We start from the raw sequence: 21,003 nt of genomic DNA, 5'->3' as shown, positions 1-21,003 counted from the left end.
AAGCTATTGTAGTTTCTTCGGAGTTTGTCCCAGATGAGATGGAGAATATTTATCAATATCTTGTTTATGTCCTTACCCTTTGATGCCCACCCCAGGTTACAGTGTAAATTCTATGAGCTAAAGGTCAGTTTTGTTCACACGTGGGGTTCTAGAACAAAGGAAATGCTCAGTAAATATTTGAGTGAATGAATGAATGAATGAATGATGATTGAATTGGGCAGGTGAAATACTACTGAAAGATGTAAGAATTAAGCATGATCATTGCAACAAAATTGGAAAACAACAACAACAACAACAAACACCACACTGCATTTATGGTCGGGAGACTTAGGATCCAGAATCGGCTCTGCCTCTGACTCAGAGTAACCTTGGCAGAATTGCTTCGTCATCCTGAGCTTGTTTCCTCATGTAAACACAAGGGGGTTTATATTAAATGGTTTTTGTCTGACTCTAGCAGCCTATGATTCCACACTACAGGTATGATCACTGATTGTTGTGACATATTCTGATTATGGTTTGTTCATATAATTCTGGCATATTTATTGCTATTCTAGGAATCATCTTAATGAAAATAATTTCCCTTCCAAGTTGAGAGAATATGTTTTTAAAGTAATTCCTTGAGTGGGTTGTGTGTTTGAATTAGCCAACAGTAAACCTGTGGTTTGAGTTTTAAGGCCACTTTACAGTAAACATGACACTCTACTTCTTGTACGTATGATCATTGTTGGAACCACATTGATCCTCTGAGATTTCAAAAAATAGAGAACCAAAAAGTTTTCATAAATGTTCTAAGGAGTAGGTACTAATAGAGATTTTTAAAAATAATGAAGACCATACTAGTCAGATATTAATGTGAGCAAATTTAGCTCTAAAAACTCTCTCCCCCCCACACACACTTTTTGTACATTTTGGTAGGACTAAGCACAAAGGAAGGGTAAGAAATCATTAAATCCTAGCATGATGGGCTCTGGCTCAGATAAAAGCTATTGTGTGATGCATCCTTATTTTATGAATATTTTTCACAGGAGCATGCTAAATGTGAATTCATAATGTCATACCATTTTCTTGATCAAAATCATTAGTAAAATCTTGATAGCAATTCAACAAAGGGAAACTATTTGGCTCATTTTAACACCTGAGTGATATAGTACTGGATTATTTTCCAAATAATAAGTAAATTCACAGGAAAAAAAGTATCAACCTCAGGTCTGAAAAATTGATCAAAGCAGTAAACAAAGCAGTAAACAAACAAAAAGCAGTAACTGAAAAGTTCATTAAAGCAGTAAAGCAGTCTCCTTTTGAATGCTTTCTAATTTAAGAAAAATTATAAATCCAACCTTCTAATAATTTGTCACTTGAATCTGGGGTAAAATCTTCAGTCTCACTAAAACAAAAGAAAGAAAACATTTCATTTTTTGTGTATTTATTGAATGAAGAAATTACTGGTTAAGCAAAAGAACAATCTGTCAGCTGTTCTTCATATGGAAGTAAACCTGGAATAATTTACCAGCGAGTTTTCAAATCAAATGAAGATCATTTCTAAATTGACATTTTTTTCACTTTTAAAATTTTGGTTAAATATACATAACATGAAATTTGCCACCTTAACCTTTTTAAGTGTACAGTTCTGTGCTTGAGTACATTCTCACTGTTGTGCAACCATCACCACTATCTATTCTCCAGAACTTTTTCATCTTCCCCAGCTGACACTCTGTATCTGTTAAATATTAACACCATATTACTCTCTCTCTCTGTTCCCAGGGACCAGTATTTCACTTTCTGCTTCCATGATTTGACTACGTGAGGTATCTTACATAAGTGGAATCATGTAATATTAGTCCTTTTGAGACTGACTTATTTCATTTAGCATAATGTCTTCAAGGTTCATACATGTAGCATGTGTGAGAATTTCCTTTTTAAGGCTTAATAATATTCTGTTGAATGTATATATCACATTTTGCTTAACCATTCATCTATCAGTGACTCTTGAGTTGCTTCCAGGATTTCGCTTTGCTAATAATGCTGCTTGTGAATATGAGTGTATGAATATCTGAGTGACTGTTTTCAATTCTTTTGGGTATATATCCAGAAGTGTAATTGCTGGATCATATGGTAACTCTGTTTTTTTAAACTGTCATACTGTTTCCCACAGCAACTGTACCATTTTATTTCATTTTAAATACCCAACAGCAATGTACAAAGATCACAATTTCTTCACTTTCTTGCCAACACTTGTTATTTTCTGTTTTTGTTTGGTTTTGTTTTCTATTTTGACAACAGCTATCCTAATGGATATGAAATAGCATTTTACTGTGATTTTGATTCGCATTTCCCTAATGATTAGTGATGTTGAGTATCTTTTCATGTACTTATTGCCCATTTGTATATCTTTGAAGAAATATCTATTCAAGTCTTTTGCTCAATTTTTAATCAGGTTGTTTGATTTTTTTGTTGTTATTGAGTTATAAGAGTTCTTTATATATTCTGGGTAGTAACCTCTTATCAGATATATGATTTGCAAGTATTTTCTCCCATTCTTTTCACTCTGTCCTTTGAAGCCAAAAGATTTTAATTTTGGTGAAGTCCAGTTATGTAATTTTTGTTGTTGTTGCTTATGCTTTTAGTGTCATATCCAAGAAGTTATTGCCAAATCCAATGCCATGTTCCTCATGTGTATTTTTTCTTGTTTTAGAGAGAGAACACATGTGTGAGCTTGGGCGGGGGGGCAGAGAGGGAAAGAGAATCCTAAGCAGACTTCCCACTGAGCTCAGTCAGAGCTCAGTCTCACAACCTGAGATCAAGACCTGAGCCGAAATCAAGAGTCTGATGCTTAACTGACTGAGCCACCCAGGCGCCCCTTCCCCCATGTTTTCTTCTTCTTCTTTTTTAAAATTTTTTATTGTGTTTAGTCACCATACGGTACATCATTAGTTTTTGAGTAGTGTTCCATGATTCATTGTTTGCGTATAACACCCAGTGCTCGATGCAATACGTGCCCTCCTATGCTAACCCATCACCGGGCTAGCCCTCCCCACCCCCCCGCCTCTCCAAAACCCTCAGATTTTTTCCCAGAGTCCATAGTCTCTCGTGGTTCATTCCCCCTTCTGTTTACCCCCCCTACATTCTTCCCTTCCTTCTCCTACCGATCTCCCTGTTATTCCTTACGTTCCACAAATGAATGAAACCATATGATGATTGTCTTTCTCTTCTTATAAGAGGTCTACAGTTTTACTTGGATCTTTGATCCGTTTTGAGTCAATTTTTATATATGGTATAAGATAAGTGTCTGACTTCCATTTTGTGTGTGTGTGATTATTGGTTTTCCCAACACCATTGTTGAGAATGTTCTTTTCCCATTAAATGAACTTGGCATGCTTATCAAAAATCATTTGGCCATATATGAGAGATTTATTTACAGGCCTTTTATTTTATTTCATTGCTTTATATATCTGTCTTTATGTTAGTACCATACTGTTTTCATCACTGTTTCTTTGCAGTAAGTTTTAAAATTAGTAAATCTAACTTTCTTCTTCTTTGTCAACATTGTTTTAGTTATTAGGAGTCCCTTGAGAGACCGTACAAATTTTAGAATGAATTTTTTCTACATGCAAAAAATGCCATCAAATGTAATTCTGTAAAAATACTAATCTGTAGAATACTTTGTGTAATCATTGACATCTTAATAATAATAAATCTTCCAATCTATGAATTTTTAAATTTTTTTTAAGGATTTTATTTATTTATTTGACAGAGAGAGAGACAGCCAGCGAGAGAGGGAACACAAACAGGGGGAGTGGGAGAGGAAGAAGTAGGCACCCAGCGGAGCAGGGTGCCCGATGCGGGGCTCCATCCCAGGACTCAGATCACGCCCTGAGCCAAAGGCAGATGCTTAACGACTGAGACACCCAGGTGCCCCTTTAATTATTTTTTTTTAATTTGAGTATAGTTGACATACAATGTTACACTAGTTTCAGGTGTACAACCTAGTGATTTGACAAGTTCATTCATTATGCAATGTTTACCACAAGTGTAGCTACCATCTGGCCCCATACAACACTATTATAATATTATTGATTATATTCCTTATGCTGTGCCTTTTGTTTCCATGACTAAGTCATTCCATAACGGAAAGTCTATATATCCCATTCATCTTTACTCCCTTCCTTTGGCAAGCATCAGTTTGTTCTGTATTATATTTATTGGTCTGATTCTTCTTTTTGTTTATTCATTATTTTTTAGATTCCACTTATGAGTAAAATCATACAGTATTTTTTCTTTCTCAGTCTAACTTATTTCACTTCACGTGATTTTTCCATTAATTTTTGTCTCCTTCAGCTTCCTTCAGGAATGTTTTGTAGTTTTAGTTTTTCTCTTTAGATTCTTCATTGTCAGTGTATAGAAATGCAATTGATTTTTCTTTTTTCTTTTTTTAAAATTTTTTATTATGTTATGTTAGTCATCATACAGTACATCCTTAGTTTTTGATGTAGTGTTCCGTGATTCATTGTTTGCATATAACACCCAGTGCTCCATGCAATATGTAATCGATTTTTCTGTGTTGATTTTGTATCCAATAACTTGGATGAATTCATTTATGCTAAAATTTTTTATTCTTTTTTGTATGGAATCTTTAGGCTTTTCTACATATAAGATAACCTTATCTGTGAATAGAGGTCATTGTACTTCTTATCTTACAATTTAGATGCCTTTTATTTTTTGTTTAACTGCCCTGACTAGGACTTCCAGTATGTTGAATAGAAGTGGTAAGAGTGGGCAACTATCTCTGATCTTAGAGGAAAATTCTTCAGGCTTTTACTCTGAGTACAATATTAGTTATAGGTTTTCCATTTATGGTTTTTATTATTTTGATTTAATTTCTATTTCTAGTTTTTTGAGTTTTGTTATTTTGAAAAGATGTTGAGTTGTTAAATGGTTTTTCTGCATTAATTTAGATGGGAATGTGCGTGTGTTTTCTTCATCTTAATATGTTGTATTACATTTTTTATACATTGAACCTCCTTTGTATTCCTGGGACAAATCCCACCTGAGTCATGGAGTAAAATATTTTAATGTACTGTTGAATTCTTTTTGCCAGTAATTTGCTGAAGATTTTTCCATCAACATTCATCAGGGATACTAATCTGTAGTTTTCTTGTAGTGCCTTTTTCTAGCTTTGGTATCAAAGTAATGCTGGCCTCATGAGTTTGGAGATATTCCCTCCTATCCAGTTTTTTTGGAAGAGTTTGAGGAGGATTGATGTTAATTCTCCCTTAAGTGTTTGCTAGAATTCACCAGTGAAACCATCTGGTCCTGGGATTTTCTTTGTTAGGCTTTTGATTACTGATTCATTCTCCTTACTAGTTATAAGTCTGCTCAGATTTTCTCTTTTTTTCATGATTCAGTTTTGGTCGTCCTGTGTTTCTGGGAATTTATCCATTTCCTCGGAGTTATCCAAATTGTTGGCATATAATTGTTCATAGTACTTTCTTCTAATCCTTTTTATTTCTGTAAGATCTGTTGTAAAGTCCCTTTTTTTTTCATTTATAGTTTCAGTTTTTTGAGTCTCTTCTTTTTTCCATAGGCAATCTTACAATAATTTTGTTCATTTTGTTGGGTTTTTTTTGAAGAACCAACTCTAGGTTTCATTGGTTTTATATATTATTTTTCTATTTTGTGTTTTATCTCTGCTTTTTATTATTTCCTTCCTTATACTAGTTTTAAGTTTAGTTTGTTTTTCTTCTTTTAGTTATTTAAGGTATAAAGGTAAGTTGTTGTTATAAGATCTTTATTAAGAATTTACAGCTATAAATTTCCCTCTTAGTACTACTTTCACTGCATCCCTTAAGTTTTAGTATATTTTCATTTGTCTCAAATATTTCCTAATTTCCTCTGCGATTTGTTCTTTGACCCATTTGTTGTTTAGAAAATGTTGTTTAACTTTTACATATCTGAATTTTCCCAGTTTTTCTTCTGGAAAATATGTTGTATTACATATTCTAATTTCATTCCATTGTGCTTGGAAAGGGTGCTATGTATGATTTTAATATTTTAGAATTTATGAACACTTGTTTTGTGATCTACATATGGTCTGTCCTGGAGACTATTCCATGTACACTTGAGAAAAATATTCTGCTGTTGTTGGTTGGAGTGTTCTGTATTGGTTTGTTAGTTTCAGTTGATCTATAGTGGTGTTTAAGTCCTCCAGATATTCCATCTGGTTGTTCTATCCACTACTGAAAGTAGTTTATTGAAGACCTCTATTACTATTGGAGAGCTAGAGCTGACTGTTTCTCTCTTCAATTTTGTTAGTGTATTTTGGAGCTTTTAGGTTTGTTTCATATGTATTTATAATTGCTATGTCTTCTTGGTGAATGAACCCTTTTGTCATTATAATAATGTTCTTTGTCTCTTGTTTTTCACTTGGAGTCTATTTTGCTTGATATTAGTGTAGCTAACCCTGCTCGCTTTTGGTTTCTGTTTGCATAGGGTATCTTTTCCTATCCTTTCACTTTCAACCTATGTGTGTCCTTATATCTAAAGTGAGTTTCTTAAAGACAGGATATACAGATATTCTTTGATTTATGGTAGGGTTACATCCTGATAAACCCATTATAATTTGAAAATATAACAAAAATGGATTTAATACACCTAATTACTGAACACCATAGATTAGCCTAGTCTACTTGCACAAAATCATCTAATACAAAACTTATTTTATAATAGAGCGTAAGTATTTCATGTAATTTATTGAATATTTACTGAAAGTGAAAAGCCAAATGGTTATATGTGTACAGAATGACTGTTCATGTATTGGTTGTTTATCCCTATGGTTGTGTGGATGACTGGGAGCTGTGGCTCACTGCTCCTGCCCAGCATCACAAGAGAGTATTATACGGTGTATTGCTAGCCCAGGAAAAGGTCAAAATTCAAAATTCAAAGTAGGTTCACTGGATGGGTATCACTTTTGCACTATCATAAAGTAAAAAAATCATACGTTGCACCATTATAAGTTGGGAACTATTTGTAGTTGGATCCTGTTTTTTAAAATCCCTTCTGTTAATCTCTGTTTTTTAATTGGAGTGTTTGTTCCATTTATACTAAATTACTGATAAGGAAGCACTTTTTTTGCCATTTTGTTAGGTTTTTTTTCCCTGTATCTCTGATAATGTTTTTATCCTTCATTTCCTTCACTGCCGCTTTCCTTTTTGTTAGTGGATATTTTGCAGATACATAGTTGGTTCCCTTTGCATTTTATTTTAGGAATATTCTATACTATTTTTGTTGTTGTTAACACAGAAATTATATATAACCTCCTAAAATGACGACATTATGTCTTGAATTGACACCAACTTAACTTCAATTGCATACAAAACTACTCCTTTATAGATTAATCCCCATTCCTTTCATGCTGTTGTTGACCCAAATTATGTCTTATATTTTGTACTCATCACCACTGGTTTATAATTTTTTTCTTATGTATTTGTCCTTTCAATCCTGTAGAAAATAAAAGTACAGTTATTAACCAAAATTATAATACTGGTTTTTATATATTTGTCAATGTATTTAACTTTACTAGAGAACTTTTTATTTTTATATGGCTTTGAGTCATTGTTTAGCATCTTTTACTTTCAACTTGAAGGACTTCTTCTAGGATTTCTTCTAGATCATGTATGATGGTAATAAAATTCCTCTGTTTTGTTTTTTTTTTAGTCTTAGAATGTCTTGATTTCTCTTTCACTTACAAAGGGTATTTTTGCTAGTTATAGAATTCTCATTTGATGATGTTCTTTCTTTCAGCCCTTTAAATATATCATCCACTGCCTTCTGGCCAACAAGCTTTCTTCTGAAAATTAACCTGAATGTTCTATGGGGATTTCTTGTGACCATGACAGTCATTTTTCTCTTGCTGCTTTCAAGATTCCCTTTTTATCTTTGGCTTTTGACACTTATATTTGAATCTGTCTTGGTGTGGTCTCTGTGTATGCTATTTGGAGTTCATTAAGCTTGTTGTATTTGTATATTCATGACATCTTTCAAATTTGGGGAGGTTTTAATTATTATTTCCTCAAATAATCTCCCCGCCCCCTTTCTTTCTTTCTTTCTTTTGGAAGTCCCATAGTACCTATATTGATATGTTTGATGGTATACCATAAGTTCCTCAAGCTCTGTTCATTTTTTATGTTTTAATCTGTCTTCTTTATACTTCTCAGATTCAATAATTTCAAACAACTTGTGTTCAGGTTCTCTTTTGCCTGAGTCTGCTCTTAAACCCATGTAGTGAATTTTTCAATTCAGTTGCATTTTTCAGCTCCAGAATTTCTGTCTGGTTCTTTTTTTTTTTTTTTAATCATTTTCTCTCTCCTTACCAGTTTCTTTTTTTTTTTTTTAAGATTTTATTTATTTATTTATTTATTTATTTATTTATTTATTTGACAGAGATAGAGACAGCCAGCGAGAGAGGGAACACAAGCAGGGGGAGTGGGAGAGGAAGAAGCAGGCTCCTAGCGGAGGAGCCTGATGTGGGGCTCGATCCCATAATGCCGGGATCATGACCTGAACCAAAGGCAGACGCTTAATGACTGTGCCACCCAGGCGCCCCTGTCTGGTTCTTTTTTATAATTTATATTTCTTTGTTTTTATTCTCATGTTGCTCATATACTTTCCCCATGATTTTCTTTAGTTCTTTGTGTTTTCATGTAGCTTTCAAACATATTTAAGAAAGTAATTTAAAGTCTGTTGTATATGTCCACTTGTGTGCTTCTTCATGACCATTTTCTGGAAATTTATTTGGTTTCTTTAAATGGGACCTATTTCCATGTTTCTTTGCCTGTATAAGGAACTTATGTTGACATTTAGGCATTTGAAGAAACAGCTACCTCTCCCAGTATTGGAAGATTGGTGTGGAAGCCTTTCACTAATTAACAGGACTCAAACTTGGTAATAGCCTGAGACAGAGCCTTAAGGTCTTAGGTCTTTTCTCAACATACATCCTTCTGGGTCTGTGTATGTGTTTTCTTTTTTCAGTTTGTCTGTTCTGGGTTTGTTTTTTGTTTGTTCGTTGTTATTGTTGTTGTTGTTTTGGTTTGTTTTTTGTTTTTGTTTTTTTGCTTATTTTAAAAATCATTTTATTTTATTTTATTTTATTTCATCATGATAAGTGTACTCTTTACTCTTTAACCCCCATCCCATATTTCCCCCATTCCTGCACCCACCTCCCATCTGGTAACCATCAGTTTTTGTGCTCTATAGTTAGGAGTCTGTTTCTTGGTTTGTCTGTCTCTTTCCTGGCCCTTTGGTCATTCGTTTCTTAAAATCCAGATATGAGTGAGATAATACATTTGTCTTTTTCTGGCTGATTTATTTCACTCAGCATTATACTCTCTAGCTCTACTCATATTATTGCACGGGTCTTTTTTATTTTCTTTCTTTCTCTTTCTTTTTCTCTTTTCTTTTCCTTTCTTTTTTTTCTTTTTCTTTCTTTTTATTTTCTTTGTTAAGTAAGCTCTAAGACCAACATGGGGCTCGAACTCATCACCCTGCGATCAAGAGTTGCATGCTCTAATGATTGAGCCAGCCAGGTGCCCCTGTTCATCTTACTGCAAATGGCAAGATTTCATTCATTTTTTGTGGCTGAATAATATTTCATTGTGTGTATGTGTGTGTGTGTGTATATATATATCACCTCTTTTTTATCCATCCACCTGTCAATGGACACTTGGTGTGCTTCCACAGTTGGATATTGTAAATAATGCTGCAATAAACATAGGAGTACATGTATCCCTTTGAACTAGTGTTTTTGTATTTTTTGGGTAAATACCCAGTAGTTCAATTCCTGGACTATAGAGTAGTTTTATTTTAATTTTTTGGTTAACCTACAAAATTCTTCCACAATGGCTGCACCAGTTTTCGTTCCCACCACCAGTGCAAGAGAATCCTTTCTTTTCCACATTCTCACCAACACTTGTTTCTTGTTTTTTTGATTTTAGCCATTCTGACAGCAGTGAGGTGATATTCTTTTTTTCTTTCTTTTTTTTTTTTTTTTTGGTGAGGTGATATTCCCACTGAGGTTTTGATTTTCATTTCCCTGATGATGAGTAATGTTGAGCATTTTTTCACGTGTCTGTTGGCCAACTGTGTCTTCTTTCGAGAATATATGTTCATGTCTTCTGCCCATTTTCAATTGAATTTTTGTTTTTTGGGTATTGAGTTATATCAGTTCTTTATGTATTTTGCATACTAACCCTTTATCAGATATGTCATTTGCAAAATATCTTCTCCCATTCAGTAGGCTGCCTTTTAGTTTTCTTGATTATTTCCTTGGCTGTGCAGAAACCTTTTATTTTGATGTAGTCCCAATACTTTATTTTTGCTTTTATTTCCCTTGCCTCGGGAGACCTATCTAGAAAAATGTTGCTATGGCTGTTGTCAGAGACATTACTGCCTGTGCTTTCTTCAAGGATAATTGTGGTTTCAGGTCTCATATTTAGGACTTCGATCCATTTTGAGTTCATTTTTGTGTATGGTGAAAGAAAGTCGTCAAGTGCCTTTTTGTTTGTTTGTTTTTTGGATTTTTTTTTTTTTTTTTGCATGTTGCTGTCCAGTTTCCCCAACACAGTCTGTTGAAGACACTGTCTTTTCCCCATTGGATATTCATTCCTCCTTTGTCAAAGATAAATCAATTGTATAATTGTGGGTTTATTTTTGGGTTTTCTGTCCTATGCCATTGATATATGTGTGCATTTTTATGACAGAAACATACTGTTTTAATGACCAGCACTTTGTAATAGAACTTGAAATTTGGGATTGTGTTATCTCCAGTTTTGTTTTTCTTTTTCAAGATTGTTTTGGCTATTTGAGGTCTTTGTGGTTCCATATAAATTTTAGGATTGTTCTAGTTCTGTTGAGAAAATGCTATTGGTATTTTGTTAGGGATTACATTAAATTTGTAGGTTGCTTTGGGTAGTATAGATATTTTAACATTTGTTCTTTCAACCCACAATCATGGAATGTTTTTCCATTTCTTTGCATTATTTTGAATTCTTTTCATCAGTGTTTCATAGTTTTCAGAGTACAGGTCTTTCACCTCTTTGGGTAAATTTTTTCCTAGATATAGTATTGTTTTTGAGGCAATTATAAATGGGATTGTTTTCTAAATTTCATTTTCTGCTTCATTATTAGTGTTTAGGAATGCAACATATTTCTGTACATTGGTTTTGTATCCTGCAACTTTACTGAATTCATTTATCAGTTCTAGTCATTTTTTGGTGGAGCCTTGAGGGTTTTCTATCTGCAAACAATGAGAGTTTTACTTCTTTCTCACCAATTTTGGACACCTCTTATTTCTTTTCTTGACTAATTGCTATGGCTAGGAATTCTAGGACATTGTTGAATAAAAGAGAAGGGAATGGAAGTCCTTGTGTTGTTCCTGACCATAGGGGAAAACTCAGTTTTTCACCATTGAGTATGATGTTGACAGTGGGTTTTTCATATAAGGTCTTTATTATGCTGAGATATGTTCCCTCTAGACCTACTTTGCAGAGGGTTTTTATCATGAATGTATGTTGTACTTTGTCAAATGCTTTTTCTGCATCCATTGAAATGATTATATGGTTCTTATCCTTTCTCTTATTGATGTGACATATCACGTTGATTGTTTTGTGAATATTAAACCACCCTTGCATCCTGGCAATAAATCCCACTTGATCATAGTGTATGATGTTTTAAACATATTATCGGATTTGGTTTGCTTATAGTTTGTTGAATATTTTTGCATCTATATTCATGAGAGGTATCTGCCTGCAGTTCTGTGTGTGTGTGTGTGTGTGTGTGTGTGTGTGTGTGTGTCCTTATCTGGTTTTGGTACCAGGGTTATACTGGCCTCATAGAATGAATTGGGAGTTTTTCCTTCCTCTTATATTTTTTTGAAATAGTTTGAGAAGAACAGGTACTAACTCCTCTTTAAATGTTTAGTAGAATTTGCCTGTGAAGCTCTCTGGTCTTGGACTTTTGTTTGTTTTTTTTTAATTACTGATTCAATTTCATTGCTGGCAATTGATCTGTTCAGATTTTTCTATTTCTTCCTGCTTTAGTTTGGTAAGTTATGTTTCTAGGAATTAATTTCTTCTAAGTTGTCAAATTTGTTGGCATATGTTTCCACAATATTCTGTTACAATTGTTTGTATTTCTGTGGTGTTGATTGTTATTTCTCCTCTTTCATAATAATTTTGTTTCTTTGGATCCTCTCTTTCTCTTATTTTTTTTTTTTTTTGTTTGCTAGAGGCTTATGAATTTTGTCGATCTTTTCAAAGAACAAGCTCCTGATTTCATTTTTTTTAATATTTTAATTTTTTATTTGTCATAGTGGGTGGGAGAGAGAGCACAAGCGGGGGAGGGGGGAAGCGGCAGGCAGAGGGAGAGGAGAAGCAGTCTCCCTGGTGAGCAAGGAGCCTGATGTGGGACTTGAGCCCAGGATCCCAGGATCATGACCTGAGCCAAAGGCAGACACTTAACCAACTGAGCCACCCAGCCATCCCTCCTGAATTCATTTGATATGTTCTTTTGTTTTGTTTTATTTTTGCCTCTATATCATTTATTTCTGCTCCTAAGTTTTTTTTTAAAGATTTTATTTATTTATTTGACAGAGAGAGACAGAGAGAGGGAACACAAGCAAGGGGAGTGTGAGAGGGAGAAGCAGACTTCCCGCCGAGCAGGAAGCCCAGTGTGGGGCTAGATCCCAGGACTCTGGGATCATGACCTGAGCCAAAGGCAGACGCTTAACAGCTGAGCCACCCAGGTATCCCTGCTCTAAGTTTTATTGTTTCCTTCCTTCTGTTGTGCTCCTGGGTTTACATTTTGTTTGTTGTTCTTTTCTAACTCCTTTAGGTGTAAGGTTAGGTTGTTTGAGATTTTCCTTCTTTCTTAAGGTAGGCCTGTGTTGCTACAAACTTCCCTCTTAGAACCATTTTTGCTTCATCTCAAAGCTTTTGGACCATTGTGTTTTCATTTTCATTTGTTTCCCATGTAATTTTTTTTAATTTCTTCTTTGATTTCCTGGTTGACCCATTCATTATTTAATAGCACATTAATTAATCTTCATGTTTTTGTGGTCTTTCTAGATTTTTTTCTTGGGGTTGCTTTCTAGTTTCATAGTGTTGTCAGAAAATATGCACAGTATTACTCCAATTTTTTTTTTTTTTAATTTGTTGAGGCTTGTTTTGTGGCCTAATGTGTGATCTATTCTGGAAAATGTTCCATGTACACTTGAAAAGAATGTGTATTTTGCTGTTTTAGGATGGAATGTTCTGAATATGTCTGTTAAATCCATCTTGTCCGTGTCTTATTCAAAATGATTGTTTCTGGGGCGCCTGGGTGGCTCAGTCCTTAAGTGTCTGCCTTTGGCTCAGGTCATGATCCCAGAGTCCTGGGATCTAGCCCCACACTGGGCTTCCTGCTCGGCGGGAAGTCTGCTTCTCCCTCTCACACTCCCCTTGCTTGTGTTCCCTCTCTCTCTGTCTCTCTCTGTCAAATAAATAAATAAAATCTTAAAAAAAAAAACCAAAATGATTGTTTCCTTGTTGATTTTTTGTTTGGATGATCTGCCATCAATGTAAGTGGGGTATTAAAGTCCCTTACTATTATTGTATTACTACCAAGTATTTCTTTTATGTTTGTTATTAACAAAATTTTTCTTTTACATTTGTTTTATGTATTAGGGTGCTTCTGTGTTGAATGCATAAATATTTACAATTGTTTCATCCTCTTGTTGGATTGTCCCCTTTATAATTATATAGGGTTCTTCTTTGTCTTTTGTTACATCTTTGTTTTGAAGGCTTCTTTGTCAGATATAAGTATTGCTACCCAGCTTTTTTTTTTTTTTTTTGGCATCTATTTGCATGATAGATATTTCTCCATCCGCTCACTTTCAATCTGCAGGTTTCTTTTTGTCTGGAGTCTCTTGTAGGCAGCATATAGATGGGTTTTTTAATCAATTCTGACACCCTATGCCTTTTGATTGGAGTATTTAGTCCAGTTACATTCAAAGTAATTATCGGTAGATACGTATTACGACTTTTTTATTGTTTTGTGGTTGTTTCTATAGATTTTCTCTGATCTTGAGGTGCCTGGATGGCTCAGGAGGTTAAGTGTCTGCCTTCGACTCAGGTCATGATCCCAGGGTCCTGGGATTGAGCCCTGCCTTGGGCTCTCTGCTCAGTGGGGAGCCTGCTTCTTCCTCTCCCTCTGCCTGCTGCTCCCCCTGCTTGTGCTCTCTCTCTCTGTGTCAAATAAATAAATTAAATTAAATAAAAAAAGATTTTCTCTGATCCTTTCTTCTTTTGCTCTCTTTCATGATTTGTTGGCTTTCTTTAGTGATATACTTGGATTCCTTTCTCTTAAATCTTTATATATCTATTACTGGTTTTTGATTTATGGTTACCATTAGGTTTGCATATAACATTTTATGTATAGAGCAGTGTATACTAAATTGATGGTTGCTTAACTTTAAATACATTTTTCACTCCTTTCCCTCCCATATTTTAGGTATATGGTGTTATATTTTACATCCTTTTTTAATGAATCCCTTGACTAATTTTTACAGAAATATTTATTGTTACTGTTTTTGCCTGTTTTGTTTTGTTTTGTTTTGTTTTTTTACTTTTCCTACTCTCACTTAGGTCTTCCTTTCCACTCATAAAGTCCTTTTTAATATTTCTTGTAGGTTTAGCAGTCATGACTTCCTTTGGTTTTTGTTTGTCTGAGAAACACTTTATCTCTCCTTCTGTTCTGAATCATAGCCTTACTGGATGGAGTATTCTTGGCTGCAGGTGTTTCCCTTTCAGCATTTTGAATATATCATGCCAATTTCTTCTGGCTTGCTAATTTCTGCTGAAAAAATCCACTGATAGACTTGAGGGGGTTTCTCTTGTATGTAATTGTCTTCTTTTCTCTTGCTGCTTTTAAAATGTTTTATCACAACTTTTGCCATTTTAATTAGTATGTGTCTTGGTTTGGACCTCCTTGGTTTGTATTTTTGAGGGGATCTCTGTGACTGTTGGATCTGGATATCTGTTTCTTTCCCCAAATTAGGGAAATTTTCAGCTATTATTTCTTCAAATAAATTTTCTGCTCCCTTATCTAATCTTCTTTTTCTGAGTTCCCTATAATGTGGCTGTTATTACACTTGATGGGGTCACTGAGCTCCCCAAGATTATTCTCAATTTGTATATTTTTTCCATTCCTTTTGTTGACTTGATTACTTTCCATCACTCTGTCTTCCAGGTCATTAATTTGTTCTTTTGCTTTATCTAGCCTGCTATTTATTCCATCAATTATATTTTTAACTTCATTTATTGTGTTCTTGATCTCTGATTGGTTCTTTTTTATCTGTATTAAAGATCTCACTGATGTCCTCCACTCTTTTTTTTTTTTTTTTTTTTTGAGAGAGAGAGAGAGAAGGGGGTGGGCAGAGGGAGAGAAAGAATCTTAAGCAGACTCCACACTGAGCTTGGAGCCTGACACAGGGCTTGGTATCATGACCCTGAGATCATGACATGAGCTGAAATCAAGAGTCAGATGCCCAACCAAATGAGCCACCTAGGTGTCCCCACCCCACACAGTTTTCTGCAGTCTAGTGAGTATCTTTATGATCATTACTTTAAATTCTCTATCAGGCATATTATTTGTTTCCATTTCACTTTGGTCTCTTGCTGTGGTTTGGTCCTATTCTTTCATTTGGAAGATGTTCATCCGTCTCCTCATTTTGTGTGACTTTCTGTGTCTGTTTCTATATGTTAGGAAAGTTAGCTACTCACTTGATCTTAATGATAATAGCCTTATGAAGAAGATGTCCTGTAGTGCCCTGCAGCACAGTATTTCCTGTTCCCCAGGGCCTGACACTTCAGGGAGTATCTCTTATGTTTGTTGTGTGTGCTCTGCTGTTGAGTCTTGGTCTCTTTTTTCTTTAGTCCAGTTGATTGCAGAGGCTGTCTTTGCCTATTGTGGGCAGCAAGGTGTGCAGTGGTCTGCTTGCAAAATAAGACCTGCCCCCACTACTGCTGGCACTGAGGTCCTGCAGAATACTCGGGGGTCAGGTGATGTGGTATTGACAGGTTTTGGGCTGGTCTTCTGAGGGAGGGGCCTGCAGTACCAGGACTGAGGTGAGCATGAATGAGAAGGGTGGATCTGCTGAAGTGTGTGTCTGTGGGGGGGGGGGGGGCGGCAAGTGGGGCATGGTCCAAACAAGTTGGGTAAGGAGTGTTGGTGCTGCACTGGTTCCCATAGGTGGCCATTGTTTGTGTTGGGGGTCAGGGGAGGGAATTGGCACCTGCCAGCAACTTTTTTCCTGGAGGGGCCTACCCATGATCCCTGTCCCTCACTGTCCCTCCTGTCTGTCGCCTGCCTCTTTCAAACTGCTGGTTGTATGCTGTATCTGCATGGGCTGTTTGTCACTCTGTCTTTTTAAGGACACGGACTCCAATTCCTAACATCTCTGGGCTCTACCACAGCCAAGCCTGCTGATTTTAAAAATAATAGGCTTTAAGTCCTGCTGGTTTTAAGAACTCATGAAATTCAGCCACTCTCACTTTCAAAGGCAAATGTTATGGAGATTCATCCTCCCTCTTCCGGAGCTTCCCAGTGTGAAAAGTCTGTTTTCTGCCCTTCTCTATGCCATTGGCTCCCTCCTTACTGTGGAAGGCCATTGTCCATTTTGCTCCCAGACCATGTTTTACCCTTCCTACCTTTTTTTATGTAGCCTCTTCTTTGCCTTTAGTTGTGGAGTTTCTTGTACCAGTCTTCAGGTCATTTCCTGGGTTATTTACACTGGCATGGATGTTATCTAGTTTTATCCAGGAAACAAGGTGAGCCTAGGGTCCTCTTTCTGCCGTCTGCCCGAACTTCAAGGACTCCCTTTTGTCAGATTTTCTTTTAAATGTTTTATTTCCCAAGAATGCTTCCCATCATGCTTCTTTTTAGGGCCTTCAATATTCATTGTATTCTTTTGCCAGTAATCTCCTGCTCTCAGGTGCATCTTGTAGTCCTCTGCAATTTTCATGCACTGTGGCACTCATCATCTGCTTTCTATAATTTCCAGGCATAGTTCCAAACTATGCCACTGTCTCAATCTATTTAGGTGAGATGGAAACATTCCCTCAGGCAGCCTACAGATACCAGAACAATGAAAACAAGTTCCAGTCTGCTTTTTCCATCCCAAGGGAAGGATCTGGGAATTGGGCCATTTCTTCCCAACTGTGTCTTGTCATGTTGCAGAGGGGATTGTGCTAAGGCAAGCAAAAATCTGGAATTGTCTACCATTTTGAATGTGGCTTTACCTTGATTACACATTCACTTGATTATTGCAAATATTTGACTGTTTTTCAGAGCTCATATAAAGTTATTTTACCTGCTGTAGTTGCTTTGTTTGTTTTGTTTTGTTTTTATTTCCTGAGGAAACACGGGCCTGTAGTTTCCTGGTTTGCCATCTTTCTCTAAATGAACTTTTATTTGATGTTATCTCTGCATTGTCTTCATCATTGATGTAAAAAATAGGGACATGCTTGCATTAGTAATGTATTTTAAAATAACCATTATGCAGGAAAGAGAGGTAATGATGGGTAGCCCCAAAATAATGTTAGTGTCAGTGTCAAAAGAAACAATTCCTTCATGCTGTGTGGAAAGAAATGTAACCAGGCAGATTTTTCTTCTTATACCCGTTCCTTCTCCTATAATTTAAAATGTTACTTCTTCTGGGTTATGAATGTAAGAATATAAGAATATTCATAAACTTAAGAACAATTTTAAACAAGTTTTAACTCTTCTAGATATAGTTATTAGATTTCAAGTCTACAGTATACTTTACTCTCTCTGTCCTCTGTAATTGCCACACACTCCAGACTTTGCTCCTATAGTTGTCCAAACCTGAATTATCTTCTCATATAAATCCTCTCTATACTTAGAAGCCCATATCAAGCTCCATTGTTTTCTAGACTTCATCTCTGAATGCTCTACCTTACAACGCCCCCTTTCATCTTTGAATTCTTCTTAAAGGCAGTTATATACACTGGAACATTTAGATACTGAAGAGAGTTGAGCAGGAACCCTTTGGGCTGATAGTGCAGATACCATTTTACCTATCTCCAGGTTAAAAACCAAAACCAAAATACACTAGCAAATTCTTGATCCAAGACACTGCTATACTAGAAAAGATGTAGAAACCAGGTAATTAGAAATCAGGGATCAGGTAGAAAGGGGAAGGCCTCAAGAAGTCTCCACAGTGAGAAAGTATAGGAGGGAAGAATAAGAATAAATAAGGGAAAATCCAAGACTGAATGCTTGCCCAACCATAATATTACTAGGGACCCCATTCTTCCCATAAGTGTTATTTTTATCTCAAATTTCTATTTTTATATTGCTTTAATTTCACATACCTGGCAGATGAAATCAGATCTTCTTGGTTGTATGAAGATGAACTCATGATTCTATGTATGAAGTAATGTGTTGGTTCAGTACTAAGATTCCTTTTTTCTTTCTGGAAAAGTGAAAAACATGTGTTACATAAAGTACAGTTTGACATGTACTTTCTCATCTTATTGGCATATTTTGCACTCTAATCTACACTATAATGAAAAAAATTCTAGAGATTACTTGAAAGATGAATGAACCCCTTAATTCTAATTAAAAGGTCTCTTTCCAATACATTTCTTTTTTTGTTTTTTTGGAAATAGCTCAGTGCTGATGATCTATATTATAATATTGGAGTTTGAATAGATTTTAAATATAAATTTAAACAGTATTTGAGGAATATAGTTTTCCATTTCTGCCCTTTGCAAATATTTTAAATCCTATCTTACTGAGTTCAAAAAGAAAAAGAACAGAGACATAACTATGGTCAATTCAGAAGTTTTTCAGGTCAACCATCTTAACATGTACTCTGTTGGGAATTCATGTGTGATTTCATGGCCGTATTTTTTATGAGAATATCTTTATTGTGATATTTCTTAAAATCTCAAAAAAGCTACTATTATTAGGATTATTGTTCACATAATCCATTTTGAGTTTTTTAAAAAAGATTTCATTTACTTATTTGAGAGAGAGAGAGAGAGTACAAACAGGTGGAGGGACAGAGAGAGAGGGAGAGGCAAGCTCCCCACTGAGCAGAGAGCCCAACACGGGGCTCGATTCCAGGACTCTGAGATCATCACCTGAGCTGAAAGCAGATGCTTAACCCACTGAGCTACCCAGGCGCCCCTCCATTTTGAGTTTTGCAAATGTTATGCTATAACATTTCTTTAGCTATCTATAAAGCCAGCATTTCTGACTATGAGTCTCAAGAGAAGTATTCTGAAGACTGCATCTGGTCATGAAATCACACATAGCTTCCTACAAATAAATCAGAATATGCATTAAGATAATTTACCCATTAAGCTTCTGAATCGAACAGAGTTGTATCTCTGTTCTTTTTCTCTTGTTCATCTCAGCTTTTTATATACCCAGGAATCATGTCAACTGGATAATCAATAGAATTGTCTCAACAGGAAATCGTAAATCATATACATTTTCCAAAAACATATTTTGGTACCAGTTTTTGGACAGGGCCAAGCCCCAATGATCACTGAAATCAAGACCATCATTTGAGGGGTATGATACTAGCGACAAGAGCTACACCCCATGATGACAGTGGAGCTTGTGGGCTGATTGTAAGGGCGGTATTTAAAATATTTTGATTAGCCTGTTAATTTTGGGCATGTTGGCTAAGTAACTTTTAAGAAAAAAGTTGGCTATGTAGCTTGCCCAAAGGACACATAGCTATTAAGTGAGAGTCAGAATTCAGACCCAGACAATCTAAGTTTGTATGAATCTTTTTTTACTTCCTCCTGCATTGACCCAATCTCTAGTCCTATCCTACCTGTATAAGTTTTCTTTACATAAAATGTTCAGTGGATATTTACCAGCCAAAATACAAAGGGACTGAAATTTATTTAATAATATATTTAAATAATTAGCTTGCATTTCTTTTCAATGGTTTCTATTTTATGTTCTCCTTAGGCTTCTAACTAATCCAGTCTCTTGCCATTATCTGCTTTCCCTCCACTGAGTTTCATGGCTTCATCTGTTAATAATTTCTTTTATACTGTAAATATTACCAGGCTTAGAATGAGACTAGAACCATTTTAGTATTATTTTCTGGCTAATTAAGATACATTTTTAGACAGAATTTCTGAAGATCTCTACTCTTTCCATAGATATGTCATTGGCAGCTATATTTTTCATTCACCTTACTCTGTGGCTTTTTCTCCCAAGAGCCTGTTTCAGTCATGGTTGTTGAGCACGTGGCTATGTCAAGCTTAGTAATAGCTCTTTTAACTTTCCTTTCTTTAGGTTCTATTATATGATTTGAGGTTGCTTCAGTACTTTCAATATTTGCACTGGATGTGGGCTGACAACATTTGCTTAGAGACAAAAATTTTTTCAGGCTGTTTGTGCTTAGTGTTGGCTTGGAAGAAACAACTTTGCTTTCTCTTGGCTTCATGGCTTTTGTCACTTGGTCTTCAAATTGTTCTCTTAAGCATTCTTCTTGTACAATCTCTTTTAAAACAACTTCATCTTCAGACATTAGTTCCTCTTCTAAGGTACCTGCTGAATCTTCTTGATCAATATCATGAGCTACTAACCGAATGATAAGATCTTTTTTGTTCTGAACATCTTTTAAAAGCTCTACCTTGGTGATATCAGGCTTTCTGATATTCTGAAATGAATTTCTGCAAGCAGCCTGTAATTGAAGGTACAATGCATATTAAAAACAAATGCCTCAATCACTTTTCCTATGGTTCTATTGTAATTGAACTATTTTAATATGATTTATAATAAGTTTCAGATTAATGAGTATTATCTTCAAATGCCACTATTTGTATATTAACAATGTTTTAAAAAGAAGAAACAAATGAAAGTTATGAAAAATATTTGTTGGTGTCTAGCATGTCTTTTATAGTTCAGAGATCATATTAATCT

General features: G+C 35.3%; 1 protein-coding gene across 1 annotated transcript in view; it reads right to left on the bottom strand.

Annotated features, from left to right (window-relative positions):
• The window catches only part of FSIP2 (fibrous sheath interacting protein 2), a 93,337-nt gene that overhangs the window by 7,147 nt on the left and 65,187 nt on the right, over nt 1-21,003 (bottom strand). The window contains exons 18-20 of the mRNA XM_087865181.1: nt 20,270-20,764; nt 18,423-18,538; nt 1,338-1,384 (exon numbers count right to left, since the gene is read on the bottom strand). Coding sequence (XP_087721307.1) covers nt 1,338-1,384; nt 18,423-18,538; nt 20,270-20,764 — 658 coding nt within the window. The remainder of the gene's footprint in view (nt 1-1,337; nt 1,385-18,422; nt 18,539-20,269; nt 20,765-21,003) is intronic.

Source organism: Ursus americanus, chromosome 1, assembly GCF_024610735.1.
Source record: "Ursus americanus isolate L20-20 chromosome 1, mUrsAme1.1.p, whole genome shotgun sequence".
In the NCBI taxonomy this organism is placed as follows: Eukaryota; Metazoa; Chordata; class Mammalia; order Carnivora; family Ursidae; genus Ursus; species Ursus americanus.
The sequence above is the reverse complement of the archived record's forward strand: the minus strand, read 5'-3'. Positions and strand labels throughout refer to the sequence as shown.